We start from the raw sequence: 25,416 nt of genomic DNA, 5'->3' as shown, positions 1-25,416 counted from the left end.
GCATTGATAAATCCCAGCCGCGGAGAGTGGCCGTGTGGTTTGAGGCGCCATGTCACGGATTGTGTGGCCCCCACTGCCGGAGGTTCGAATCCTCCCTCGGGCGTGTGTGTGTGTGTTGTTCTTAGCGTAAGTTAGTTTAAGTAGTGTGTAAGTCTAGGGACCGATGACCTCCACAATTTGGTCTCTTAAGAATTCTTAAGAATTCACACACATTTGAATATCGTCCACTCACGATCTACTGCTTGTAGTAACTGGCTAGTAAGTCGCAGTGTACTCAAGGGACACATAGGCATACTGTAAGGAAACATAACAGTGTCATACCTGGCAACTATGCAGGTTGAACGGCACAAACAAGTGAACGACTCGCAATGTAATCCTACAATAAACACCACCGACTTTCTAATTTACCCTACTTTTAGTCTGTTAATCTCAATAGACACTGTTCCATTTAAGGAAATGTATGTTTGCACAGAAACTATACTTTCTAAGTATTATTAAAATCTTTTTGTTGGCTTACAATACGAGCCCCTGAGTAGAAATTCGTTCTGTGAAAGCCACACATCATTACCACTTTCCATATTAGCAATATTTGTCGGGCAAGTTTTAGTTGATTCACCCTGAATACACACAAAGTCATGGATTGTGGTGGGAGTGTGGCACATTTCAACCTTCTCCAGGTACACCAAACAGAGTAAATACTGCGGGCAGGCATGGCCAATGAATGTTAATAACTCATCATAACTGGAAATGATTTTCGGTGATTAGCAAGAGGTGCAATGTAAGAAATTTTATGTCAGCTGCTTACTGTGTCCTTTGCTGTCTGCTCTGGCAAGAGCTAGCATCATTTGTCTCACTAGGTTTCTGTCAAGTGACACACCTAAAATGTGTGTGTGTGTGTGTGTGTGTGTGTGTGTGAGTGAGAGAGAGACAGAGAGAGAGAGAGAGAGAGAGAGAGAGAGAGCCTATATCATCATCGGCCTGGTCACTATTACAGTAAGGTAGACCTTGCTGGTAGGGTATTTGCATTTCAGACCATGTCGACCGCTCAATCAGTTGCTCTAGCTGTTGCTAGGACTTGGTACATATTTACGTGTGTCCTTGGATTACTTGGTTCATACATTGGTTTGTTTATGATGTTGTTCTTAGTAATGAATTGTTAAGTTACTTACTGTGGATAGGTGGCGCTAGATGGGGATGCGTGAGCCAAGGAGTGTGCCGCGGTAGTCTGCACATTCGTGATAAACATTGTGCGTAGGTGACACAGTGATTAGTGCAACTGCTTAATAAACAGGAGATCTTGGATTCGAGTCATGGTACAGCACACATTTTCCTCATAAAGACCTGATAGCATTAGTTTCTATCCTTTCATTTCCTCCCCCCATCCCACTCCCATCAACCACTGCAATTTCACCTTACATATTATGTGACCGTTCTTTTGCACATATCCAGAATAACACACACCACGTATTCATATAGCTTTCAATACTGTAGTGTGTTAGTTGCAAACCTCGTTTTCCTACTTTGAAAGAGAACGGAGAAAAAAATAGGTGTCAATGATACAAATATCAATGTGTTGTGGGTGGACATAACCGGATTTTTTCCATCGTTGTTATTATTTGTGAGTTCATTAGACAGTGTTACAGTGGCATAACACTAACATAGCCTTGATACATATTTGGAGTTGAATAATGCTTTGCAGAATATGTTCAACATTCAAGCATCTCGTTTTTATGTGTGGTTTGTAATACTAGGCTGTGGTCGCGCTTCGTAGTAAATACAGACAACGCCATATCATTAAATTACGGCAACTCAGCCGGCAGGGTAACGGCCTGTTTTGATACACACTGTGGCGACGCGCACCACTGTCCTACAGTAGCAACTTAGACAGATGACCGGACACACAGTTTCAGATCACAGTCCTAGATACCAGCAAACAACAATGGAGGGATGTGATTATTTGTCATGACACTTACAGAAGGTATAATCAGGAGTGTAGTAGTTGTTACCTTTTACTGATATGCAAATTACTGATAGTGTTTGGTTCATATGTAGCAGAATATGGTGATATCGCCTCCAGAATCGCATTGCCTCACTCCACAGTTTGCTGGGTGTTTCTCCCAGGCTACTGAACCAAGGAGTTGGATGCAGAAGGACTAGCACCCACTGTCAGACGCTACATCCACATTAACACATTAAGGTTCACCAACGATTATGTGTACTGGTTGATGGTGGGGTTCTGGTGGCTGTCACCTGATGCATGGAGTGCATTTGCATACTCGTCAGTTATTGGTCCAAATACAACATCCTATTAGAGTAGCAGACTGATCTCATATTAATGTCTGTCTTGAAATTTCATATTTCAGCATGTCGAAAAGTCCTGACAAGTTGGGGATTGCAGAAGTACTTAGTCAGTGAGTCAATACTATCTCAATCTCCCATACACCACCCACTAGACACAAATGAATGTATCCTTTTTCTAGTACAAGAAAGATTGAGAATAGCAGAAACGCTTAGTCTGTGATTTCAGGCTTGCTCCTCGCTAATCGACATATCGACATGTGTGTCATATTACACCAAACGAGTACTCTACAAAGTCATATTATGCGTCTCTAACATACAGACATCAATGGCTCAGTCAGTCTGTCACGACCGCTAATGCATAGAATAGACCAACATGTTCACAGCTCTCGTATATTTAATGTAAAGGCACACATAAGGATGAGTGGAAGCAGAGCCAAAATTTAGGGGTGGGTGTGCTTGTAACAACTGTTTCTTTGCTGCTCAGTATCATACTTAGGACCGATGGGAGATGCAGTATTTACAGAAAAAGCAGTTCAGTACCTTGCTGCTGCTGCTGCTCCTCTCCTCCTCCTCTTCCTACTCCTCTCCATCTAAACGGGTCTCGGAAGGCCCAACAGTACTGACTGACCGCTGGGTCATCCTCAGCCTATAGGAGTCACTGTACGCGGATATAGTGGGGTATATGGTCACTACACTACACTACTAGCCGTTGTCAGATTACAAGGCCAGAGCCGTTACTTCTCAGTCAAGTAGCTCTCAACTTGCCTCACCAGGGCTGAGTGCACCCGACTTGCCAACAGCACTCAGCATACTGGACGATCACGCATCCAGGGGCTATCCAAGTCGGACAGCGCTTAACTTCGGTGATCTGACGTGAACTGGTGTTACCACTGCGGCAAGGCCGTTGACAAAACTGTGCTGCTAATTGTGTTAATCCTGTTACGATATTTGTAGGTAAGCATTATTTATGGTAATATGGTTAGCAGCCACAATTCGCATAGGGGAAAATATGGACTAACATTTTCCGCCATTTTGTAAAAATTAAATGGAAAGCGTCTAATAACTCGCAAGAACCAAATTTTGGTAATATACGTGTTTTTATCCTTACAAAAATGTGTGGGAGGGGGGAGGGGGGCGGTGTAGTTCAGCTATTCAGTCGGATAACACATGCATGTATGAGCCTGTATTTAACGATCAGCTGCTTTACCCAGCTACACTGACAACACATCTTTTATAAACTCTTAACCTATTATACATTAAATTGCAAGATGACAAGGTAACGAGGCTAAGTGCCTATGTGCACAAATTTTCATGTATTAAAATGAATTTAATGTAATCATACTCTTGTCATCTGCTAACCTATAATTTAATTAAATAATACAGACAATTTTCTTGTTGCAGTGTTTACTTTGATACCTCATTGTACCTACAAAGTGTGCGAAATCTTAGACAAAATCAACTTCATCTATACTCTAATTTTTGCAGAGGTCTTGCATGTTATGATAAGCCTGTACGCTGCATATAATTTTAATGCACTATACAGAACCTTTGGATGAGGAAATATTTAGTTTAAATCTCAAAAGAACTTGTGAGTGTGGCACCTTACACATAATACCGTAACTAATAAGTAATTTCATCTCTATTCGAGATATCGACTCTCATCGTTCTTAGAGGTCTCAAATCTCTCTTTGATACTTTCTTTGGCTGCCTCATGAGTGTGTATACACAACGAATGTCATTTAAGTGATATACTGTAATAAAAAGACGTTCTTTCATCCTAAAATCGAAAATGTTCTTTTTCATTCTTGTTGTTTGTTTGTCTTTTGGCTCTGGTGTGTGTGTGTGTGTGTGTGTGTGTGTGTGTGTGTGTGTGTGTGTGTGTGTGTGCGAGCATTTCTTTTCATTAGGTCTATAAAGCTTTAAGAGAGTCTTGGCATCATAGCTCTCATTGCCAATTTCGTCGAATGCGGTAGGTATACATAACCTCCAATAGGCCTGCGTCATTTATAATAATAGCAGCAATTGTCAGTTAATATCAACGATTTTACTTATCTGGTGTGTAACATGATTCATTACCCCTCGAAAATGGAGTCTGTTTAAAAGCGGAAATATTTAAAAAATGGCTCTGAGCACTATGGGACTCAACTGCTGTGGTCATAAGTCCCCTAGAACTGAGAACTACTTAAACCTAACTAACCCAAGGACATCTCACACATCCATGCCCGAGGCAGGACTCGAACCTGCGACCGTAGCGGTCGTGCGGTTCCAGACTGTAGCGCCTTTAACCGCTCGGCCACTCCGGCCGGCGAAATATTTAATTTCACGTTGTGTTGTGACCTATATTGGAAGTAGGCCTAATTAATTAGATTAAGATTGGCAGTCTCCTTGCGTACTCACTTGCTTATCACATCATTTTAGCTAACACCTATTTTTCCGCAGTTATAAACCTGGGCAGGTTAATTTTATGACATCGATTTGTTAGGCCTACATTCTAAAGTATTAGCTGTTGCTAGGCATGGAAATAGCATTAATTTACGTACTTTGGAACTCTTGACATAAATCTGGTGTCTGCCAGTGTATGTGGAACTCAACCTTACGATAATAGACATAAACATTGGACTCTCTCGTGTTGCAGACATATTTTTCCGGACGTTTTAGAATATTGTGGCAAATGACGAACATAATTAACACAGAGAATGATCGTCTATGTTAGGCATGGAGGTAAGTTTGGAGTACCTATTAGAGTTTTAGCTACTTATTTGGCGACCATGTGTGTGTATGTGGCAATTAAAATTATGATAATGGATATAAACAGTGCACTTTCTTGCACTGAAGACGTGTTGTTGGAGTTATTTTACATTTGGAAAGACTATTGTGGCATTTTAGAAGCATAATAATGTGGAAAACAATTACTTTAAAGACCTTTTGTCTCTTAAACAAAGCGGTGTACATAGAATAAATATCTGTTGGTGGCAGCAAGAACCTCATGGTCTAAAGATCGAACTATGCACTTTTTTTACATTTGGTGACTGTGAACAACTCAGGAATAAAACAGCAGTTGATTTTATTTCATGGTTTTCAGGGCTTGCGCAATAGTGTTTAAAGAAAAACTCAAGTGCCATAACTACATTTTACAAACTTATTAATTAACTTCAGAAACTAACATTGGATTTTAATTGTTTAAAGAGAGTATTTAGCATATTCATTCCAATATTCCATAGTGAACAGTAAATAGCATTGAATGAAATTTGCTGGTGTCACAGGTGAGTCAGCCAATAAATGATTGTACGAAGTCAGTAATCTAAAAACAGTACGTAATTGTTATGCAGTTCAGATACTTAGATGCATATTTTTGTTAAATATGGAGGGAAGGAGAGGAGAGGAGGGGGAGGTGTGTGACGTGTTTGTTGATAAATAATTCAAGTCGTTCGGATTCTTTGAGCACACCTGTCATGGACTTACTTCCAGATCTACCACCCATCTTCCGGTTGTTGTACAGACCTTGAATGAAGGGGCTGGGCGACCTTGAACGTAACAAGGACAATAATCTCAGCTTGACGCTGACGCCGGAAAAAGTGCTGACATAATCTACTACAACCAGAATGCTCACTGCCCTCCTCCCTATGGTATAACACAAGCGGCAGCCATAAAGACGGAAGTAACGCTTCCTATGTTTTGTCTCTACAAGAAGTTAAGGATAAGTATTTCGTCAGATTTTACACAACATATGCAGCCATTGTCCCGTAGTTCACGACGAAAGTCTCTTATGTAGTAATGGGGGCTCGATTAAGTGTCAGAAAAAACATGGTAGATCTGTATAACGCGCACTATTTCAGTTCTATATTCGTAAAGTTACAGATTCGGAAATAAAGCCGAGGTTATGTCTCAAGTGTTAAGAAAACTGCTAAAATTTTGAGAGTGACGTTCTGAACCACATTTCTCCTTAACATGAATTCTGTACCTTATTCGGCCAACCAAACAAAGTGATCTTAGCCTGTTAATGGGTCATATCCTTCTCAAAGCTTCAGTGGTACTGTAATACTTCTTAAATCTCTTGCTGAATTTTAAAGCTCTTACACTCGCCAAGAAAAGAATTTTGTGCCATGGTCATGGAACTGGTTTTGGTGTGCATTGAGCTAGTTACTGCGGGTTGTATCTAGCGTCATACAGTACTGCCTGTCTCGCTGTAAAAGAACCATAAATGCAGAAGCGTGAGACGCATATATGTCAGTGATCAGTAAGCATCTGCATTCCTCCTGTTACGATTTCTAGCAATGCCTTTACGCGGAAAATCATTATTCGGTGACATAACAGCTTTTTAATAAGGAATTTAAACACTGTTCAGACGATCGAAATTGCTATGGCTAGGGGTTTCTGACTCTTCGTCAGTAATAAATTACTGCAGCGGTGTCATTCCGATATCAGATGACTGAAATGGGGAAAAGAGCTCTAATCTTAGTACCATTTTCATCGGCTTATGCGGGAGTGTAGTGCATGAGAATCATTAAGTGAGTTCATTTACCAGTATTGGTTGTTAATTGGTTTCACTCAGTTGTGGCTTCAATAGGGTTGTGGGAATATACCAAGTCCTGATATCATGGATTTGTATTAATAAGATCACTTGAAAGAAAAGCTTTTACACTTCATATGGTAGGAAAATTTAACAGGAAAAGCGAAGGACATATAGTTAGAATAGCTGTAGACACATATGAAGTAAGGAAAAAACCTTCATAAAAAGTATCATTACTATTGATCACACGAGTGATATATTCCCCTCAGAATGACATATTCAGTCTAAAATAATTATCTGTATTTACTATACTGTGCCAATATAATGTGTAACATTATTTCTTGATCTTACCTTCATTGCCACAGACTTTCCCAGGACGTTTAAAATTGAGCACACAAATAAATCCACTGTGGAAATCACCAGCACCGCCGAAGTTTCATATATTTAAAAAGACGTAGTAATTCACTGCCTTAATATATATTACAGCAGGTCTCAGTGACAAATTAACTGTTAGAGAAAACAAGTATAAGCGACCATCAGAAATTTGTAACCTTTTATTAACTGAAATGTGTATCACTTGAGTTTCTCTTTGAAATTTTCATTACATGAATTTCATTCAGCTAATACACACTACCGAATAAGTATTACAAGCCTAGAACTGGGGTCCGAAAGAGGTGAAGTTAAAGAAATAAACAAAGAAACAGAACCAATTTAAACATATTAAGAATGGGTCAAATCCCCTTATAAGCTCCGGGATTGTTGAAAGATTTTAGTGACACTGATCAAAGTGCAAATAAATGTTGAAGGGTTCCCCACCGCTTGTAATTCGGACTCTGTGGATGGTTTTTGGGAAGCATAGACTTCAACAGCGTTAGAGACTGACCAGAAACTGAATCAGAAGTGTGAGCAGCAACTGGTCGTGGTCTCGTTGAGGGAACCATCACGGGATTTGCCTAAAGTGGTTTAGGAAAATCCAGATCAGGATTTGAGTCATCACATCGAATTACAAGGTGAATGTTTTAATTATAACGTTACCTTGCTCAATTCTTCACTGTTTATTAGTTGTAAATCTCCCAATTGTTGGTATGAGAAAAAGAGCCCTAGGAGATACGTTTTCACGTCAGAAGCAGAGGGACCCCAAGCCCACAAGATTGTTTAAAAATATGAATGTTGTGTAAATATAAGCTTCTTCATAAATACAGTTCTCACACGCTCTGTTAGTATTAGTGTTAAATTGGTAACCTGTTACACGTATTCCATAGCTAGTGCAGAGTTGGTTATATGAATCTGTTAGGGGAGGAGACTATCCTACGAACGATAAACCTCTAGTGATGCATCAGCAGAAAAATCAAAAACTGTGCGGGAAGACCGCCCTGTAGAAGCCACTGTGAGCGGACGTCTTTGGAAACAGCTGATCGTAGGGCACAGTGTCGAAAACGGCTTGCGCGTTACGGCGGCACACTTCAGCCAGCCACTTTTCCAGTGTCGGCGTAATGTTGGGTTCCACTATGCTCGATGCGACGCTGTTGATGAACGTGTTACCGGCTTGCGCTATAAACAGAGAAACGACAGTGTGAAACAGATCAGTCGCCACAAGGTGATTGTCAGGATGTTGCCATACAAGCAGTAAGCGGATCACGACTTTTCTTACTTTAAAGTGCCACTCAGTTATTAAGAATACAGGAAAAATAAAGGGATGTGGTTTGATAAGTCTGGCAAAAATGCAAGAGAAACATGTCTCTTTCCTAATCAACTCACCGTATTTCTCGATGTAGTTTCCTGTGATGGATATACACTTGGTCCAGCGATCCCCCACCTTTATCAACCCATTCAAAAATTAGTTTCTGTCAAACTCAAAATCAAATCCTAAAAAAAAACAAGTTGCTCCCAACATTACGAAACCATTAGTGCTGATTACTGACGTAGTCTATTTTTCGCGTAATTAAAACAACAGTTAAACTGAAACATTCTTATGCGAAACTGATATCTGACTTGTGTCTGGCAGAAGCAAACAGGAACATTCTTCCTCAGTCAGTGTCAGATGTGAAGAGTTTATATACTGCCAACATAGAGATTGATCACAGCCTTATTATGGCAAGAGTCAGGAGGAACAAAAATTCTAAAGAACCAATCTTAAAAAAAAAATTAATTTAGAGTCATTATGGAGTCAAGAGAAAAAAATTTTATATCAGAAACGATTGGCAGAGAAAATTAAAGAAAAATCCCTTTATGCAGAGGATAGCATAGAACAGGCTTGGGTGAAAATCAGAGAAAGTAATGAGACAGCATCTCAAGAAGCACTAAGGAGAAGCTTTATAATGCAAAAGAGGGAAATAAACAGAATACTATGGTTTCGCGAAGAGGTTAGGGGAAAAAAAGCAGAGATGTGCCTGGTTGAAATATAAACTCAAAACAGAAGAGTCTCATGAAGATTACAAAAGAGCTCCTAATGAGATAAAATCGTTTTAAATATGAACACTGGCAATTTTTTTCTAAAAATCTAAAACATGACTTTTTTAGGTTGCAGAAACAAATCTGGAGAATAATACGACAGAAGACGAAAGAAATAAATGAAATTTTGAAAGTAAACGACATAAACGAGGAAACATAGGTCAAATATTTAAAAGAGTTGTATATAGGTAAAAAGTCACCAGAAAAAGAACAGAGATCAGTGTAAAAGTATATGATGATGTAACTTTCACATGCAGAGGTAGAAAAGCTGTTAAGTCTGTTAAAAACAGGAAAACCGCAGGGAGAGGTAGGATTCCTAATGAATTACTGAACTAAGTAAGATATCCACTAATTGAAAGACTAACCAAGTTGGCTAAAAATGATATAGCTGGTAATAAAATTCCAAACGAACGGAGAACTAGTACTACAATTCTCATGTACAAGAAAGAAGATCGGAAAGACGCATCCAAATGCAGTGGGGTAAATGCAAAGTCATAACAAAAACTATTGGAAATAAAGCAAAAAGAGGAGCAGTGTGGTTTTAGATCCAGTAGGTGAGGCACAGATACAGTATTTGTTCTTAGACAGGTTATAGAGAAGTCCATTGAATACAAAAAACCAGCTTATCTTTGGTTTACTGATTTACAGAAGGCGTTCGATAGGATTCGGTTAACAGATGCAATAAACCGTATCTACAAACTGGGGATTTCTTTGAGCTTAATAAAAACAGCTGAAGACATTTATTCCAACAACTATATTCAGGCAAGAACTGGTTCCAGGTTAACTTCGTGCATAGAAGTAATACGGGTATTAGACAAGGTGACTCTTTGAGTCCGCTATTTTTTAATATCGTCATGGATGAGGTGATAAAGATGGTATTGGCTGGTAGTGCGTTTTAACGATATTATTTGGAAAAAGAAACATATAGGAAAAGATTCAAAGGCGAGAATATACAAAACAATAGTGAGACCAATTGTGATGTACAGTGCTGAGACAAGATCGGACACATCAGAAACAAAAATGCTTTTGGAAATCACGGAGACAAAAATTCTGCGAAGGATTGCAGGGAAAACATTGCGAGACAGAGAGAGAAGTGAAAACATAAGAAAAGGATGTAAAGTGGAGTGCATTAATGAGTGAGTACATCAGAGAAAGCATGAATGGAACGAACACATAGACAGTATGGATGAACGGAAGATCGTGAAAATCGTAAGAAATAAATACCAGCTGGTAGAAGAAATATAGTCTCCCACAAGTCCAACCCCTCGTCCAAATCGTGGGAGACGGGCAATGGCATGAAGTAGGGGATTGCCTGTAGGAGCTTGGTACAGTGGGGACTGTGTATGCCACGGGACCACCACGATAGCTGTGAAGGTCCTACAGGAACCCTGAAAAGTGACGGCTCACGGGGCTCTGGTGAAGCTACGATAGGCTCAACAAGCCAGTAGTGGATTATGGTTTCTGCTTTCAAAAATAAAACGGGCCTCGGAAAGGACGGATTTAATCGACGACGAAATGGCTATAAACAAGGACTAAGATTTGGAACATTAAATATACAAACATTGACTGGAAAGGTGGAGGAGATGGAAGACATGATCGCAAGAAGGAAGTTAGACCTATTGGGGTTAGCTGAAACGAGATGGAAAGGAGAAGGAAGGAGAGAACTGAGGGAAGGCTACCGACTGTACTGGAGTGGAAATGAGGAGGGAAGGAGAAATGGAGTCGGAATTGTAGTAAGAGATGGATTAGAAGAGGGAGTGAAGAGACTAAGTGATAGGATGATGAAGACCAAAATGGCACTCAATGGGGAGACCATGGAGATAATACGTACAAGTGCATGCGTCGCAGATGGGTTGCACTTCTGAGGAGAAGCAAGAGTTTGAAGAGGAAATGCAGAAGCAGATGGAAGGAAGAATATGATAGTAATGGTAGATTTAAACGCACACGTTGGAAGAGAAAGACAAGGCTGCGAAAGTGTGCTTGGACCAGAAGGTTGGGGCTGCCGAAATGAGGAAGGTGAAAGACTATTGGCGCTGTGTCAAAGGAATGGCTTGCTGTTTGGGAACTCTTGGTTCAAGAAAAGTGAGCCACAAGAGTAGCTGGTACAGTCAAGACATAAAGAGAAAGTCGATAGTTGACTACTTCCTGTACAATGAATAGGAACATCATTGACATTAAGGTAATACCGTCAGAGGCCTTGGATAGCGACCACCGTTTGCTGGTAATGAACCTGAGAGGGACTAAGTGTAACAAAGGGACAGAAAACCAGGAAAGACGTATAAGGGTATGGAAGTTAAAGGAGGAAGAAAGCAGGATACAGTACCTACAAGTAGTAAAGGAAAGTATTCCAAAGGATGAACCAAAAACGGTAGAAGAGGAATGGGGTACATTCAAGGGAACATTAGTAAGTGCGGTGGAAGCACTATGAGGGGAGGACAAGCAACAAATAGAGATGGAAAGAAATACCCTGGTGGAATGATAAAACGAAGTATATAGTACAGAGGAAGAATAGAGCCTTCAGGGTATGGTTCCAGAAGAGAACAGTAGAGACAAGAGAAGAGATGCAAGCAAGAAAGAAGTAAAAAGAGTTGTGACGGAGGAAAGAAGAAAGTGAATGGAACAGTGGACCAGAATGATGGAGGAGGATAGTGAAGATTCAAAAAATGTTTTATATGGGATGATTAAAAGTAAGAGGAAGATCGATACGACAGATTATGCTCGAATGGTAAACAAAATTGAACAAGATGTAGAGAATTAGGAGGAATTCAAGAATATGTGGAAGGAGTATTTTGAAGAACTCCTGAACCCTAATGGAGACCTGAATGAGGAGGAACAAGCCGAGGAGAAAAAAGAGGAGGAACAGCAAATCGAAAAAGACCTTACATGGGGAGAAGTGGATGAGGCATTGGGTAAGATGAAGGGAGGGAAGTGACCAGGTCTGGATGAGCTAGGTATAGAGATGGTGAGAGCAGCAGGAGAGGTGGGGATACAATGGCTATATCTATTAATGAAAACTGTCTGGAGACAGAAAATGATCCCAGAAGACTGGAAGAAGGGAATAATTGCCCTGATCTTTAAAAAGGGGAATAGAAAGGAGTGCAAGAACTTTCGGGGGATAACACTGATGAGTCATTGTGCAAAGACTTTTGAGAAAATTTTGGAAGCACGAATTCGGTCAAAATTAGAAGGGAGAATGAGAGAAGAGCAACATGGCTTAAGAACAGGAAGGTCCACGGTGGATCTAATTTTTGCTGTAAGACAACTGCAGGAACAGCACTATGAATATGGAATAGATCTATTCAAAAATGTTCATATTTATGTGAATTTCTAAGGGACCAAACCGCTTAGGTCATCGGTCCCTAGACTTTCACACTGCTTAAACTAACTTATGCTAAGAACAATATAAACACCTATGCCCGAGGGAGGACTCGAACCTCCGGCGGGAGGCGCCATGTAGATCTGTTAATGACGTTCCTGTACATTGAAAAAGCGTATGATAGTGTACGTAGAAGCAAAGTGTGGAAAGCCCTGGAGAACAGAGGAGTAGCTAAACAGATTATTTTGAGGATAAGGGAAATGTACCATGGAAGTGTGAGCTGTGTGAAAGTGGGAGGAGAGAGGTCAGCTTGGATTGAACAGAAGAATGGCTTGAGGCAGAGAAGTGCACTTTCACCATTACTCTTCATTGTAGCGATGGATGATATAATGAGTACAGTAGCACGAGTAACTGGTGAAAGGAATATGAAAGCTATGGTGTTTGCAGATGGTCTGATGATTTGGGGCAATAAGGAGGAGGAAGTACAAAAGCAGTTGGACGTATGGGAACGAACAGTACAAGAATATGGGATGAAATTTTGTATAAATAAGAGTGAGATGATTATCACAACTAGAAAGAAGGAGAGAGGAACAACTGGAATAACAACTGGTGGGAAACAATTGAGGAGAGTGGAGAGTTTGAAGTACCTAGGAAGCCTGATACAGGAAGATGGAAAAAACGACAGAGAAATAAACGAGTGGGGGAGAAAAGCAGAAAGGAAGAGTGTCAGAAGCCTGATATGGAGCAAGGGTGTACCCCAAATCAGTAAAAAGGTTATATACCAGTCATACTATGTCCCGATCCTGACATATGCATCAGAAACCTGGGTTACGAAAGGAAGAGAGAAAAGCAAAGTACAAGCTAATGAGATGAAATTCTTGAGAAACAGTATTGGAGTGACAAAGATAGACAGGTTAAGAAATGATAGGATCAGAGAGTTAATGGAGGTGGAACCATTACAGGAGGAGGTAGAAAAATCAAGGCTGAGATGGTATGGACATGTTAAGAGAATGGAGGAGAAGAGGATACCTAGGAGGATACACGAGATGAAACTGAAAGGAAAGAGACCAGGAGGAAGACCGAGAGACACATGGCTAAAAGGAGTAGAGGAATGCGTCCAGAACAAAGGAGAATATTGGACCAAGGTGAAGACGGAGAGATGGCGGCATGACAGAAGACGATGGAGAGGCCTAGGTTCCATACAGACCCGGCAAGTGGCTGGAAACTGTACAAGATGATGTTGATGGTGAGAAGAAATATTGACCGTCCAAGGAAAAGATGGAGCGCCAACATCAGGGTAGACTGAGGTGTACTGAAGTAAACAGGCTTTAGTGCAGAAAGACGGGAAGAAGATGAAGAAGAAATTTAATTGCGTAACCTACCTAGAGGCTGGTAGTCCCCGAAGAGGCCAGTGAGTTCGTACTGAGACTCGCCTATGGCCAGTGCGACGTGGGTGGCGTCCAGTCTGAGGTACGGCCGTCCACCCTCGCCGGTCTCTAGGTGTCCAGAATACGTGACGTCGGCACCGCCGCCATCTGAAATGAAATCTATAACGTCAGTTTCTTCCAGCCAAACAAAAAGTTATGGAAAGCACGTTTGGTAAAAAGATGTCCATAACCGAGAAAATACATTTGTGAGTCTTTAAAATGTTTTGTTTTTCTTCTGCTGATCGTATCTAAGACAGCTAATATAGCGTTTAAAATAGTAATGTATCCTAGCCCTAAAGTATTCTGAGCCAACATAATCTTTGATTTTTTATAAATACCAGCTCGAAGATGGGGAGTAACAACTTACTGAAATGACTTCCAAAATGTGCACCTATTGGGTAATTTTAAAAATATGCTCTTCACTTTGGTGTCTTAATTATTTACACATTTGGATCGTAGACTGACGAACGTTTCAGTTAAAACGGTGAATTCAAGGGATAGCTATCGCCTAGGTAATTTCTCCTCAACACTGTAAGAGCTTCACGCATCATTAGAAATTTACGTCTCTTTAATCTTCTAACGACTGAGTTACTTTCTGTTTGCTTTTTCTGTAGTCTGTCTCTTACTTCATTGTTTATTTTATGTTGCTTTATTTTCACACAAACAAGGAACTTCATGCTCTACGTAATACAAGGAGTGTTTTGTAAATAATGCAATACAATTTTTATCTCGGGCAGTGTCGGTTGAGAAAAGGCGGACCTACTGTGGTACATCGTTGAATATTCCTGCTTCAGCTCCCATTATCCAACAAAGTTCCGATAAATGAATGCGCTATACGTAGTCTTCAAAATGGCGTCTGTAAACGAGATGCGTTCCTAACAGAGAGCTGTCATTGAGTTTGTTTTGGCAAAAAACAAGAGCATCGCAGATATTCATAGGGGCTTGCAGAATGTGTACGGAGATCTGACAGTGAACGAAAGCACGGTAGGTCATTGACCGAAGCGTCTGTGATCTACATCTACATCCATACTCCGCAAGCCACATGACGGTGTGTGGCGTAGGGTACCTTGAGTACCTCTATGGGTTCTATTCCAGTCTCGGTCCAGTCCAGTCCAGAAATGTTGTCAGTATGCCTCTGTGTGGGCTCTAATCTCTCTCATTTTATCCGCATGGTCTCTTCGCGAGATATATGTAGGAAGGAGCAATATACTGCTTGACTACTCGGTGAAGGTATGTTCTCGAAACTTCAACAAAAGCCCGTACGAGCTACTGAGCATCTCTCTTGCAGAGTTTTCCACTGGAGTTTATCTATCATCTCCGTAACGCTTTCGCGATTACTAAACGATCCTGTAACGAAGCGCACTACTCTCCGTTGGATCTTCTCTATCTCTTCTATCAACCCTATCTGGTATGGCTACCACACTGGTGAGCAGTATTCAAGCAGTGGGTGAACAACTGTAATGTAACCTACTTCCTTTGTTTTCGGACTGCATTTCCTTAGGATTCTTCGAATGAATCTCAGTGTTACATCTGATTTACCGACGATTAATTTTATATGGTCATTCCATTTTAAATCACTCCTAATGCCTACTCACAGAAAATTTATGGAATTAACTGCTTCCAGTTGCTGACCTGCTACATTGTAGCTAAATGATAATGGATATTCGCAGCACATTACACTTGTCTACATTGAGATTCAATTGCCATTCCCTGCAAAATGCAGATACTCCTGCATTTCAGTACAATTTTCCATTGTTACAACCTCTCGATATAGTACAGCATCATCTGCAAAAAGCCTCAGTGAACTTCCGATGTTATCCACAAGATCATTTATAAATATTGTGAATAGCAACAGTCCTACGACACTCCCCTGCGGTACACCTGAAATCACTCTTACTTCGGAAGACTTCTCTCCATTGAGAATGACATGCTGCCTTCTGTTATCTAGGAACTCTTCAAACCAATCACACAATTGGTCTGATAGTCCATATGCTCTTACTTTGTTCATTAAACGACTGTGGGGAACTGTATCGCGCGGGATTAGCCGAGCGGTCTTAGGCGCTGCAGTCATGGACTGTACGGCTGGTTCCGGCGGAAGTTCGAGTCCTCCCTCGGGCATGGGTGTGTGTGTTTGTCCTTAGGATAATTTAGGTTAAATAGTGTGTAAGCTTAGGGACTGATGACCTTGGAAGTTAAGTCCCATAAAATTTGACACATTTTTTTTGGAACTGTATCAAACGCCTTGCGGAAGTCAAGAAACACGGCATGTACCTGGGAACCCGTGTCTATGGCCCTCTGAGTCTCGTGGACGAATAGCGCGAGCTGGATTTCACACGATTGTCTTTTTTGAAACACATGCTTATTCCTACAGAGTAGATTTCTAGTCTCCAGAAAAGTTATTATACTCGAACATAATACGTGCTCCAAAATTCTACAACTGATCGACATTAGAGATATAGGTCTATAGTTCTGCTCATCTGTTCGACGTCCCTTCTTGAAAACGGGGATGACCTGTGCCGTTTTCCAATCCTTTGGAACGCTACGCTCTTCTAGAGATCTACGGTACACCGTTGCAAGAAGGGGGGCAAGTTCCTTCGCGTACTCTGTGTAAAATCGAACTGGTATCCCATCAGGTCCAGCGGCCTTTGCTCTTTTGAGCGATTTTATTTGTTTTTGTATGCCTCTGTCATCTATTTCGATATTCACCATTTTGCCATCTGTGCGACAATCTAGAAAAGGAACTACAGTGCAGTCTTCCTCTGTGAAACAGCTTTGGAAAAAGACATTTAGTATTTCGGCCTTTAGTCTGTTATCCTCTGTTGCTGTACCATTTTGGTAACAGAGTGTCTGGACATTTTGTTTTGATCCACCTACCGCTCTGACATAAGACCAAAATTTCTTAGGATTTTCTGCCAAGTCAGTACATAGAACTTTACTTTCGAATTCGTTGAACGCCTCTGCTTAGCCCTCCTCACACTGCAGTTCGCTTCGTGTACTTTTTGTATGTCTGCAAGCAGGCTGTTTGGCTATGTTTATGATTGCTGTGAAGTTCCCTTTGCTTCCATAGCAGTTTTCTAACTCTGTTGTCGTACCACGGTGGTTCTTTTCCATAGTCGGAACAAGGCCGCACAACCCTGTCCGACCTCCCGAGTACCGGCCGGCCGCACGCAGCTGTCACTCCTGCAGTGCTGGAACGTGCGGACACTCTCATTCGAGCCGATCGACGGAGTACAGTCAGACACCTCGCTGTACAGTGGATCTTCTGGTAGTGTGGCACTCTGGTCCACTAGTTGGGGTACTCAGAGGTATGTGCCCGCTGGATTTCTCACTGCCTATCTGAAGACCATAAAGGGCAACGAAAAGCATCTATGTGAAGCTGCTTGCGTTTTACGCAACAGTACGCGGATAATGGTGAGGTTATCGATGCGGCAAGATGTTGGCTCAGACGTCGACCACCAGAGTGGTCCAAGTGGCTGTATGGGGTCGTCCCATTGAGGTGGCGTAACGCCGTCGCATTGATAGATGGCTCTGAGCACTATGGGACTTAACTTCTGAGGTGATCAGTCCCCTAAACTTAGAATTACTTGAACCTAACTAACCTAAGGACATCACACACATCCATGTTCGAGGCAGGATTCGAACCTGCGACCGTAGCGGTCGCGCGGTTCCAGACTGTTGCACCTAGAGCCGCTCGGCCACCGCGGTCGGCGCTGTCGCCTTGATCGGAGATTATGTTGAAGAACATGGTGTTGTTTCCAAAAGACTGGGGAGTGTGATGGAGTATTAGAATGCTGAATAGAACCGAACTGCTTTAAGACAAATATGTGTTGCATTAGTTACTGAACAGTCCTCATACACGTAAAGTGCTCTGAACTGTCCTTTTTAATGTAGTGGTGACGATGAGAACAACTATTTGTTGGATTACGTTAATAAGTCTGCTGTAACATTCACTGGGCGTCCCTTCAGCAACTTGCTGTTTACGAAGTAGTGAAAATTATTCACAACGTACTCACGACAGAAGACTTAAGAAAATAGTTACGGCTATTCTTTAGTTTACTAAGTGATTCACATATGTTAGTGCTTTTCTAATTATGTTCATTACCCTGGTTATTACAGACTACAATCTATATTTCTTCTTCTGTATCGTAAACGTCCTGTCCTGTTACAACTCTATATTGGTCAAATGCAACAGGTTGGCGGGACTACTGAATCGTTGATTATCATTGTATTAAAAATAGCACAAAATTCTTCCAGGATGTGTTCTGGAAATTACAGGAGATCATAAAGGTGTACCAAATTCAGATAATCAACTCTGACTTATTCTCAGAAAATAATATACAAAGTTAACACCAATTCTCACACAGAAAGTTACCGTTTCACTGTCCCAATTGTTCAGTGAGTGACGGTGGTTTTTCTGGGATAAGATATATGAAAATCTTTGAGAGGGCTTCTGCATCGCTGTCATTACTCTTTCCTCCCTCCTCACGCGTTTAGATTAAGTACCCAACTTCACTTCCATAATTTTTCCTTTTTCTGCCTTAAGCAGATATTGCTCAATGAGGATACTCACTCATAGTAACCTTGAAGAGCCCAGTGCCTTCCAGAGGTATGCCAAGTATGCGGGCGGCCAGAGTGTATGTGCCTTCTAATGTGCTGGCGCCATCGATGTGGGTAACGACGCGGATGCGTTGGTTAATGGTATCCACTCTGGAAAAGGATACAGAATGCGGTGAGACGAACAATCGAGAAAAAAGAGAAAGAGATGGGAAGCGAAGTGACTTCCACTAGTCAAATGTCTGACTGTCTGAAACAGATTTAAGTGTGGTTTCCGTTGTTTGCAATATTAATCACAGTCACAAAGAATCTGGTACCTTAAATTCTGAATCTATTTTGAGGATTACAAATTAGAATCTATAGGACAGAACCGGAAGTTTTGTACTGCTAACTAATTGTGAAAGTTTCTGACAGCACAATTTGGATGAAGTTAGAGAAAGATAATTTAGCTAAGTCATAAATTTGCTTTAAAGAGAACTGTTAAGTGTTGCTGAGATTACCAAACAAAAAAGAGGGAGTGAGAGACAATATTAGCGAGTGCGTTTCCTATTTCGTGCATAATCTGTAATACTTGGAGGAACTTGTTGCATTACATTTCGCTGTTAATATAACGTGTGCCTTAAATTAAGAATGTGGTTGTTTCAAACAACAGATACCGATCCTGTTAAATACGAACAACTGAAGCGTTTTATTGGACTACTACATTCGTTGTGAGAAACTTATGATCAACGTTCCTAAACATGTGTGTCTTATAAGCGAACGTTGGTAGACGTGTTGCCACACTTTAAAAATGACGTCTGTTCAGATTTCGCGCTTTTCACATGAGAGTGGCGCACTATGAGGATGGAAATAAGATTTGTTTCAAATACACGCTGCAACGGTCGTGGGCATTATAGTTATATAACATTGGACGTAGCGAGTTGATGTTAGTCAAGAATGCTTTTAAGGCGACAAAGACACCATTAACAGAACCTCACACAGTTTGAACACATGTGACATGGAAAACCGACACGTGTAAAAGTTCAGCATGTGCTTCTTACAGGACTATCTTCCACCAGCTGAATAATATCTTCTAGTTCATGCACACTCTCTTCTGCAGCTCCGCAAATGACATATGACGATTCCTTCGCACTGCTCCAGTCTTTCGTAGGTTTGTACAAACACGAGTAAACACTCTTGACGTCTGGTTTTTGCGGTTGGGAAACCGTCCACCGTATTCTTTACAAGCAGGAGAAGCGCATTCTTTACAAAACCCGTACATAAATACCATATCGTCTTTCTCTAGGATTGTAAATTAGTGCGGCATGTTGAAGCGATGAAACAGAATTAGCTAAGAATTACAGGTACAACATTCAACAGTGCAAAGTGAAGCACAGCTCTAAATCCAGCATCAAAACAAAAATGACATTTCCGAAAACACACTATAGCATCCAGAGCACCAACAAGTCACATGAAATCTTACCACTGTAACCAGCTGTATCTCTGTAACCAACACGAAGTTGAGCACACGTAAGATGTAATGTTTTATTCGAATGAGCCTACACTACAACCTACTAAATTATTTTCCGTTCATCATTAAACACCTTGTATGTTGGCATATATGTATATACTAATATGTAACGAAACACATATTAGTTCAAAATGTTCAAATGGGTGTGAAATCTTATGGAACTTAACTGCTAAGGTCATCAGTCCCTATTCTTACACCTATTTAATCTAAATTATCCTAAGGACAAATACACACACCCATGCCCGAGGGAGGACTCGAACCTCCGCCGGGACCTGCCCACATGTTAATATTTTGATTATAGGTGTAATGGTATTCTTAGTGAAGACTGTACTGGTTGGGCAAGAATTCGCGAATCTGCATGAACTACCTGGTTCTCCGAATTCTCTTCGGTGAGATGACTACCTTACCCGTTTTCTTATTGCCCTCTGTGATAGTACTGTAGATAATTGGAGGACATGCACTTTTTGAAAGTTACGATTTACCCTCCAGGTAACGTGGTTCGCTAATTATCTGTACTTAGGAAACCTTATGTTACTCGGCGATTAAAGATAAATGATGTACACTGAGGCGACTAAAGTCAAGAGATACCTCCTGGTAACGCGTAGGACCCGATTTTGTCCGGCGTGGTGCAGCAACGCCACGTGCCAGGGACTCAACAAGTCGTCGGGAGTCACCTGCCTTTATAGCGCTCAAAATCGCGAAAGTGTTGCCGTTCCAGGTTTCATGGTCGGGAGATATTGCTCTAATTGTCCAAAATATTCTTCAAACTAATCACTGTCAATTGTGGCGCATTGATTGTGGCGCATTTTCATCCATAAAAATTCCATTGTTATTTGGGAACATGAAATCCATGAATGGCTGAAAATGATCTCAGAGTAGCCGAACATAACCATTTCCGGTTAAGGATCGGTTCTGTTGGACCAGAGGATCCGCTCTATTCCATGTGAACACACCCCACACCATTAGAGAGCCACCACCAGCTGGCACAGAGCCTTGCAGGCAACTCGAGTCCACGGCTTCGTGGGATTTGCGCCACACTCGAACCCTACCATCAGCTTTTACCAACTGAAAACGGGACTCACCTGACCGGTCCACGGTTTTCCAGTATGGTCACGAGCCCAAGAGAGACCCACAGGCCCCCCCTCCATATCCGCGTCCAGTGACGCCTGTGGCTGAATATGACACGACGGCCGGTCAGTACCGTTGGGCCTTTGTGGCCTGTTCGGGTAGAGTTTAGTTATAGTTCCCTGTCTGTTAGTGCTGACAACTCAACGCAAGCGCAGCTGCTGTCGGTCGTTGAGTTAAGGCCGCCAGCCACTGCATTGCCCGTGGTGAAAGATAAGGCCTGAAGTTTGTTATTGTCGACACACCCTTGACACAGTGGGTCTAGGAATATTGAATTCGCTAACGACTTTCGAAATGTAATATCCCATGCGTGTAGCTCCCACTACCACTCCACATTCAAGGTCTGTTAATTTCCGTCTTGCGGCCATATGACGTTGGAAACCTTTTCACGTGAATCAACTGATTACAAATGCCAACTCCGCCAATGCAATGCCCTGTTGTAGCTTGTGTATGCCATGCGACCGTCATCTGTATAAGCTGATCAGCCAAAACTTTATAATCTTATCTTATAGCTGGTATATCGACCTTTAGGAAGCATAACAGCGGCGAAACGTCGTGACACGGATGCAGTGATGTCTTGGTCGGTCGCTGGACAGAGTAGGCACCACACCTGTGCACACAAATCACCTAATTCTCGTAAATCCCGGGGAGGGGGGCGATGAGCTCTGACGCCATGTTCAGTCACATCACAGATGTGTTCGATCGGGTTCATATCTGACGAATTGGGAGACCAGCGTATTATGTGGAACTCGCCACTGTGTTTCTCGATCCACTCGATCGCACTCCTGGCCATGTGACGCGTTGCACTGTCTTGTCGAAAAATGCCTCTGCCCTCGGGAAACATGGTAGCCATGAAGGGGTGCACGTGGTCTGCAGCCAGTGGACGATACTACTTGGCCGTCATGGTTCCTTGCACGAGCTCCCCTGTATCTGCGGATGCCCACCTAAAAGTTTCCTAGAGCATAATGGAGCCACCGCCAAATTCTCTCCATCCCACAGTATGGGTGTCAAGCAGCACTTGCCCTGGAAGACGACAGATACGCCCTCTCCCATGGGCATGATGAAGAAGATTTCGGGGTTCATCGGTCCATTCAAAGCTCTGCCAGCGCGACAACGTCCAGTTTCGATGGATACGCGCCCATTTCAGTTGTTGATGCCGATGTCGTGGTGTTAACATTGGCGCATGCATGGGTCGCCGGCTGTGGAGGCCCATCGTTAGGAGCGTTCGGTGCACTGCGTGTCTGACACGTCTGCTTTGCCCAGCATTAAAGTCTGATGTTCGTTCCGCCATTGTTCGCCACCTGTCCTGTTTTACCAGTCTGCCCAGCCTACCACGTCCGACACCTGTAAAAGGGGTGGCCACCCAGCGCCAAGACGTCTCCACGTGGTTTCACTTTGGCTTCGCCACGTGTTCAAGACACTCACCACAGCAATCCTAGAGCGTCCGACAAGTCGTGCAGTTCCAGAAATGCTCGTGTCGAGCCTCCAGGGCATCATAACCTGCCTTCCGCATTGTAGACACGGGCAGCACGCTCACTCGTTCTACATGCACCCTGCGTGTGTTTGACTAGTAGACATTCCTCGCCAGGTGATGTTGGTTTATACAGACAGTTGGTTAGAGGTCATACTGTTCTGGTTGATAAGACTGTGTGCATATCGCTGTCCCATGACTTTCTTCACTTCAGTGTAATGTTGGCAACTGTGAATAGAAATTGTGCAGTGCAGAGCGACCAAGTAAAGCTTTCACATTGAAGCCCATATGGAAGTGAACATTAAAGAAATGGGTCAATCATCCTTTCATGAATCTTCGTATACATAAAGCGGGTCTGCTGTACAGATAAAGCGATTCACCGTAAGATCAACATTCTCATGAGCATGCATACATTCTAGTATCTTAAACTCGACGAATATGGGCTTTAGGTAATTATTGTTCTCAGCTCCTCAGTTCTTCAGTTCCAAAATAATTACTGGCCTGTGCAGGAGCCAAGGTGAGTATCTACCCCAGTCTAGGTGTAAAAGATTATTACGAGCCACATCCATCTCGAGAGAGCAGTCCTTCATGTGGAACCCATAGTGCTGCTCTCACCATATCGAGCATGAAAGACCCTTTCCAATGGTGGACAAGCAACAGCACTGTATGCTGGTGTGCATAGGGTTTGCAGTGTTTTATGCGTCTGTCTCACCGTGACGAGTCATCTCCTGAAGTCGCGGCTCACTAGCCTCAGTGCAAAAATCTCGATGTGGGGCTGCTTCTAAAGGCACCAGTGGCCACCCGACTTCCTTTTGGTGCACCACGCCCAACATTTTTAAATAAGAAGGTCGTGCAGACCCATATTCCTTGCACCCAAAATCAAACCGAGATTGCACGAATACCCAGCGAGCTGTACCAGGCAAGCTCGGTCTACTTCCCATAAATGATGACTAAGAAATTTTAAAGTACTCAGTGCTTTCAGGGACAGTCTTTTCACTTCCTTAAGGTGTGGCAGCAATGTAAGTTGAGAGTCAAATGTGACCCCTTAAATCCTCACCGTTCTTTAAATGTAAGAACAGTGTACCTCAACTGTACCTCACCAGAGTTTAAAACAGAAGATGAAAGATTAAAAGGAAAACACATTGACTACTCGGTGGACAAACTGAAACCGACCTTCAGTGTCAGTTCCTCCAAACGTCGAGCAGACAGTTGCAACTGACGACTTTTTACTGCAAGCCTCAAGGTAGAATAAAAGGCACAGGCATCGTCAACAAACGAATATCACTGTACCAGATATTTAACTACTGACGTGATACTACTAATAGCAGTGGCAAAGACAGTAAAACCTAAAACAATATCTCGAGGGACACAGTTAACCTGGTCAGAGCGGTCAGAAAGGACAACGCCATCATGACACCTAAAGAAACGTGCTGAGAGTAAGGATCGTACAAAGATAGGAATCGAAAACCTCGTTCACACCGAACTGCCCGACAAACTAGGTCCCCAAATAGTATAGTAGGCCTTCTAGATGTCAAAAAATATGCCTATTAGGAGATGACGTCGCCTTGAAACCTTTTGGGTCAGGTTACCAAAGATGGAGTGACTTCAGCTGAACTCACACCGAAAGTGACTAAAGAATTGCATGGATTCTAAGGTGCAGACAACCTGGCGGTTGTCCAGCATCTCTAAGCAAGTGAGGGAAGTTGCCGACGTCACACGTCTGGGATGTGAGAAAATGGTGCAAATGGCTCTAAGTACTATGGGACTTAACATCTTAGGTCAGCAGTTCCCTAGACTTAGAACTACTTAAACCTAACTAACCCAAGGGCATCACACACATCCATGCCCGAGGCAGGATTCGAACCTGCGACTGTAGTAGTCGCACGGTTCCGGACTGAAGCACCTTGAACCGCTCAGCCACAGCGGCCGGCAAAACGTGTCTGTCGCCAGGAGTCTTCGCGACTGACCTGAAGCAAAAATGAGGTTAACAGACAACAGGATTTCAATCACGATTTTTTAAACGGGGTTAGGTCCAGTTTAACCTTTTCCTGTCAAGTAGGTTGTCCGGATCTTGACACATAAATACATAGATCAGCGTTAAAAGGACTTTACTCCTACCAGTCCTTGAACAACACCAAGTCTTCAGTCTTTTCAGCAGTGTCACTAGAAGTTGATTCCAGGACTTAAGTTCTTTTAACACAGAATGAAAGCGATTACACAGGGAAATAAAAGCCTAATCTCTGACCACAAATATAATGGAGAAGAAGCTGAATTTCTCTTCTTTTTTTATTATTCACCATTATTTCACAGTTTTAACATGGTTGACTTAGGTGAAATGGTAGTCGCCTACGAACACAATGGGAAGATAATGAGACTTACTGAAGGCTATCCACGATGGAGCGTCCCAGTCCGGTGTGGCGGCCGTTGTCCAGGCGGAATGCGACGTCCAGCCCTCTGGAGTTGGAGCGCCACGTCAAGGGAGGCAGCTGATGCAAAGGGTCGATTGGTGGAGCGCCGATCGGTGGAAATCCTGCGCACATTGTAAGGTTTCAACAGTAAAACTGCCGCGTCTTTGGAGCTCTTTGGACTACTTATAGTGCGGTTGAGTCTAGGATGGCGAGTAGAAGCATGTGTGATTGTTGGAACTTACGAAAGTAACCAGAGCGCAAAGTAAAGAGAGGGAGAAAAATGCTACTCGCTCTTAATAACGTTTAAAATTTGTTCTGCACGAACTGTGCGAGTCAGAAACAG

General features: G+C 42.3%; 1 protein-coding gene across 1 annotated transcript; it reads right to left on the bottom strand.

Annotated features, from left to right (window-relative positions):
• Positions 1-663: 663 nt before the first annotated feature.
• LOC124803460 (putative beta-carotene-binding protein) lies at positions 664-25,205 on the bottom strand. Its single transcript, XM_047264649.1, has 5 exons — positions 25,045-25,205; positions 18,576-18,712; positions 13,961-14,113; positions 5,764-5,922; positions 664-698 (listed from the first exon to the last, which is right to left on the bottom strand). The coding sequence occupies exons 1-5, from the start codon at positions 25,203-25,205 to the stop codon at positions 664-666; spliced, it is 645 nt and encodes a 214-aa protein (XP_047120605.1).
• Positions 25,206-25,416: the final 211 nt, after the last annotated feature.

The sequence above is a fragment of the Schistocerca piceifrons genome, chromosome 6, assembly GCF_021461385.2.
Source record: "Schistocerca piceifrons isolate TAMUIC-IGC-003096 chromosome 6, iqSchPice1.1, whole genome shotgun sequence".
NCBI classification, from domain to species: Eukaryota; Metazoa; Arthropoda; class Insecta; order Orthoptera; family Acrididae; genus Schistocerca; species Schistocerca piceifrons.
The sequence above is the reverse complement of the archived record's forward strand: the minus strand, read 5'-3'. Positions and strand labels throughout refer to the sequence as shown.

Excerpts from the sequence above, each read along its gene's own strand:
- LOC124803460 (XM_047264649.1), bottom strand. The coding sequence starts at position 25,205 with ATGTGCGCAGGATTTCCACCGATCGGCGCTCCACCAATCGACCCTTTG. Across the intron at positions 14,114-18,575 it reads GCTCTTCAAGGTTACTATGA|ATGGCGGCGGTGCCGACGTC; the intron begins GTGAGTATCCTC and ends ATTTCATTTCAG. Across the intron at positions 699-5,763 it reads GATGGGTGGTAGATCTGGAA|TATTTACTCTGTTTGGTGTA; the intron begins GTAAGTCCATGA and ends GCCTGCCCGCAG.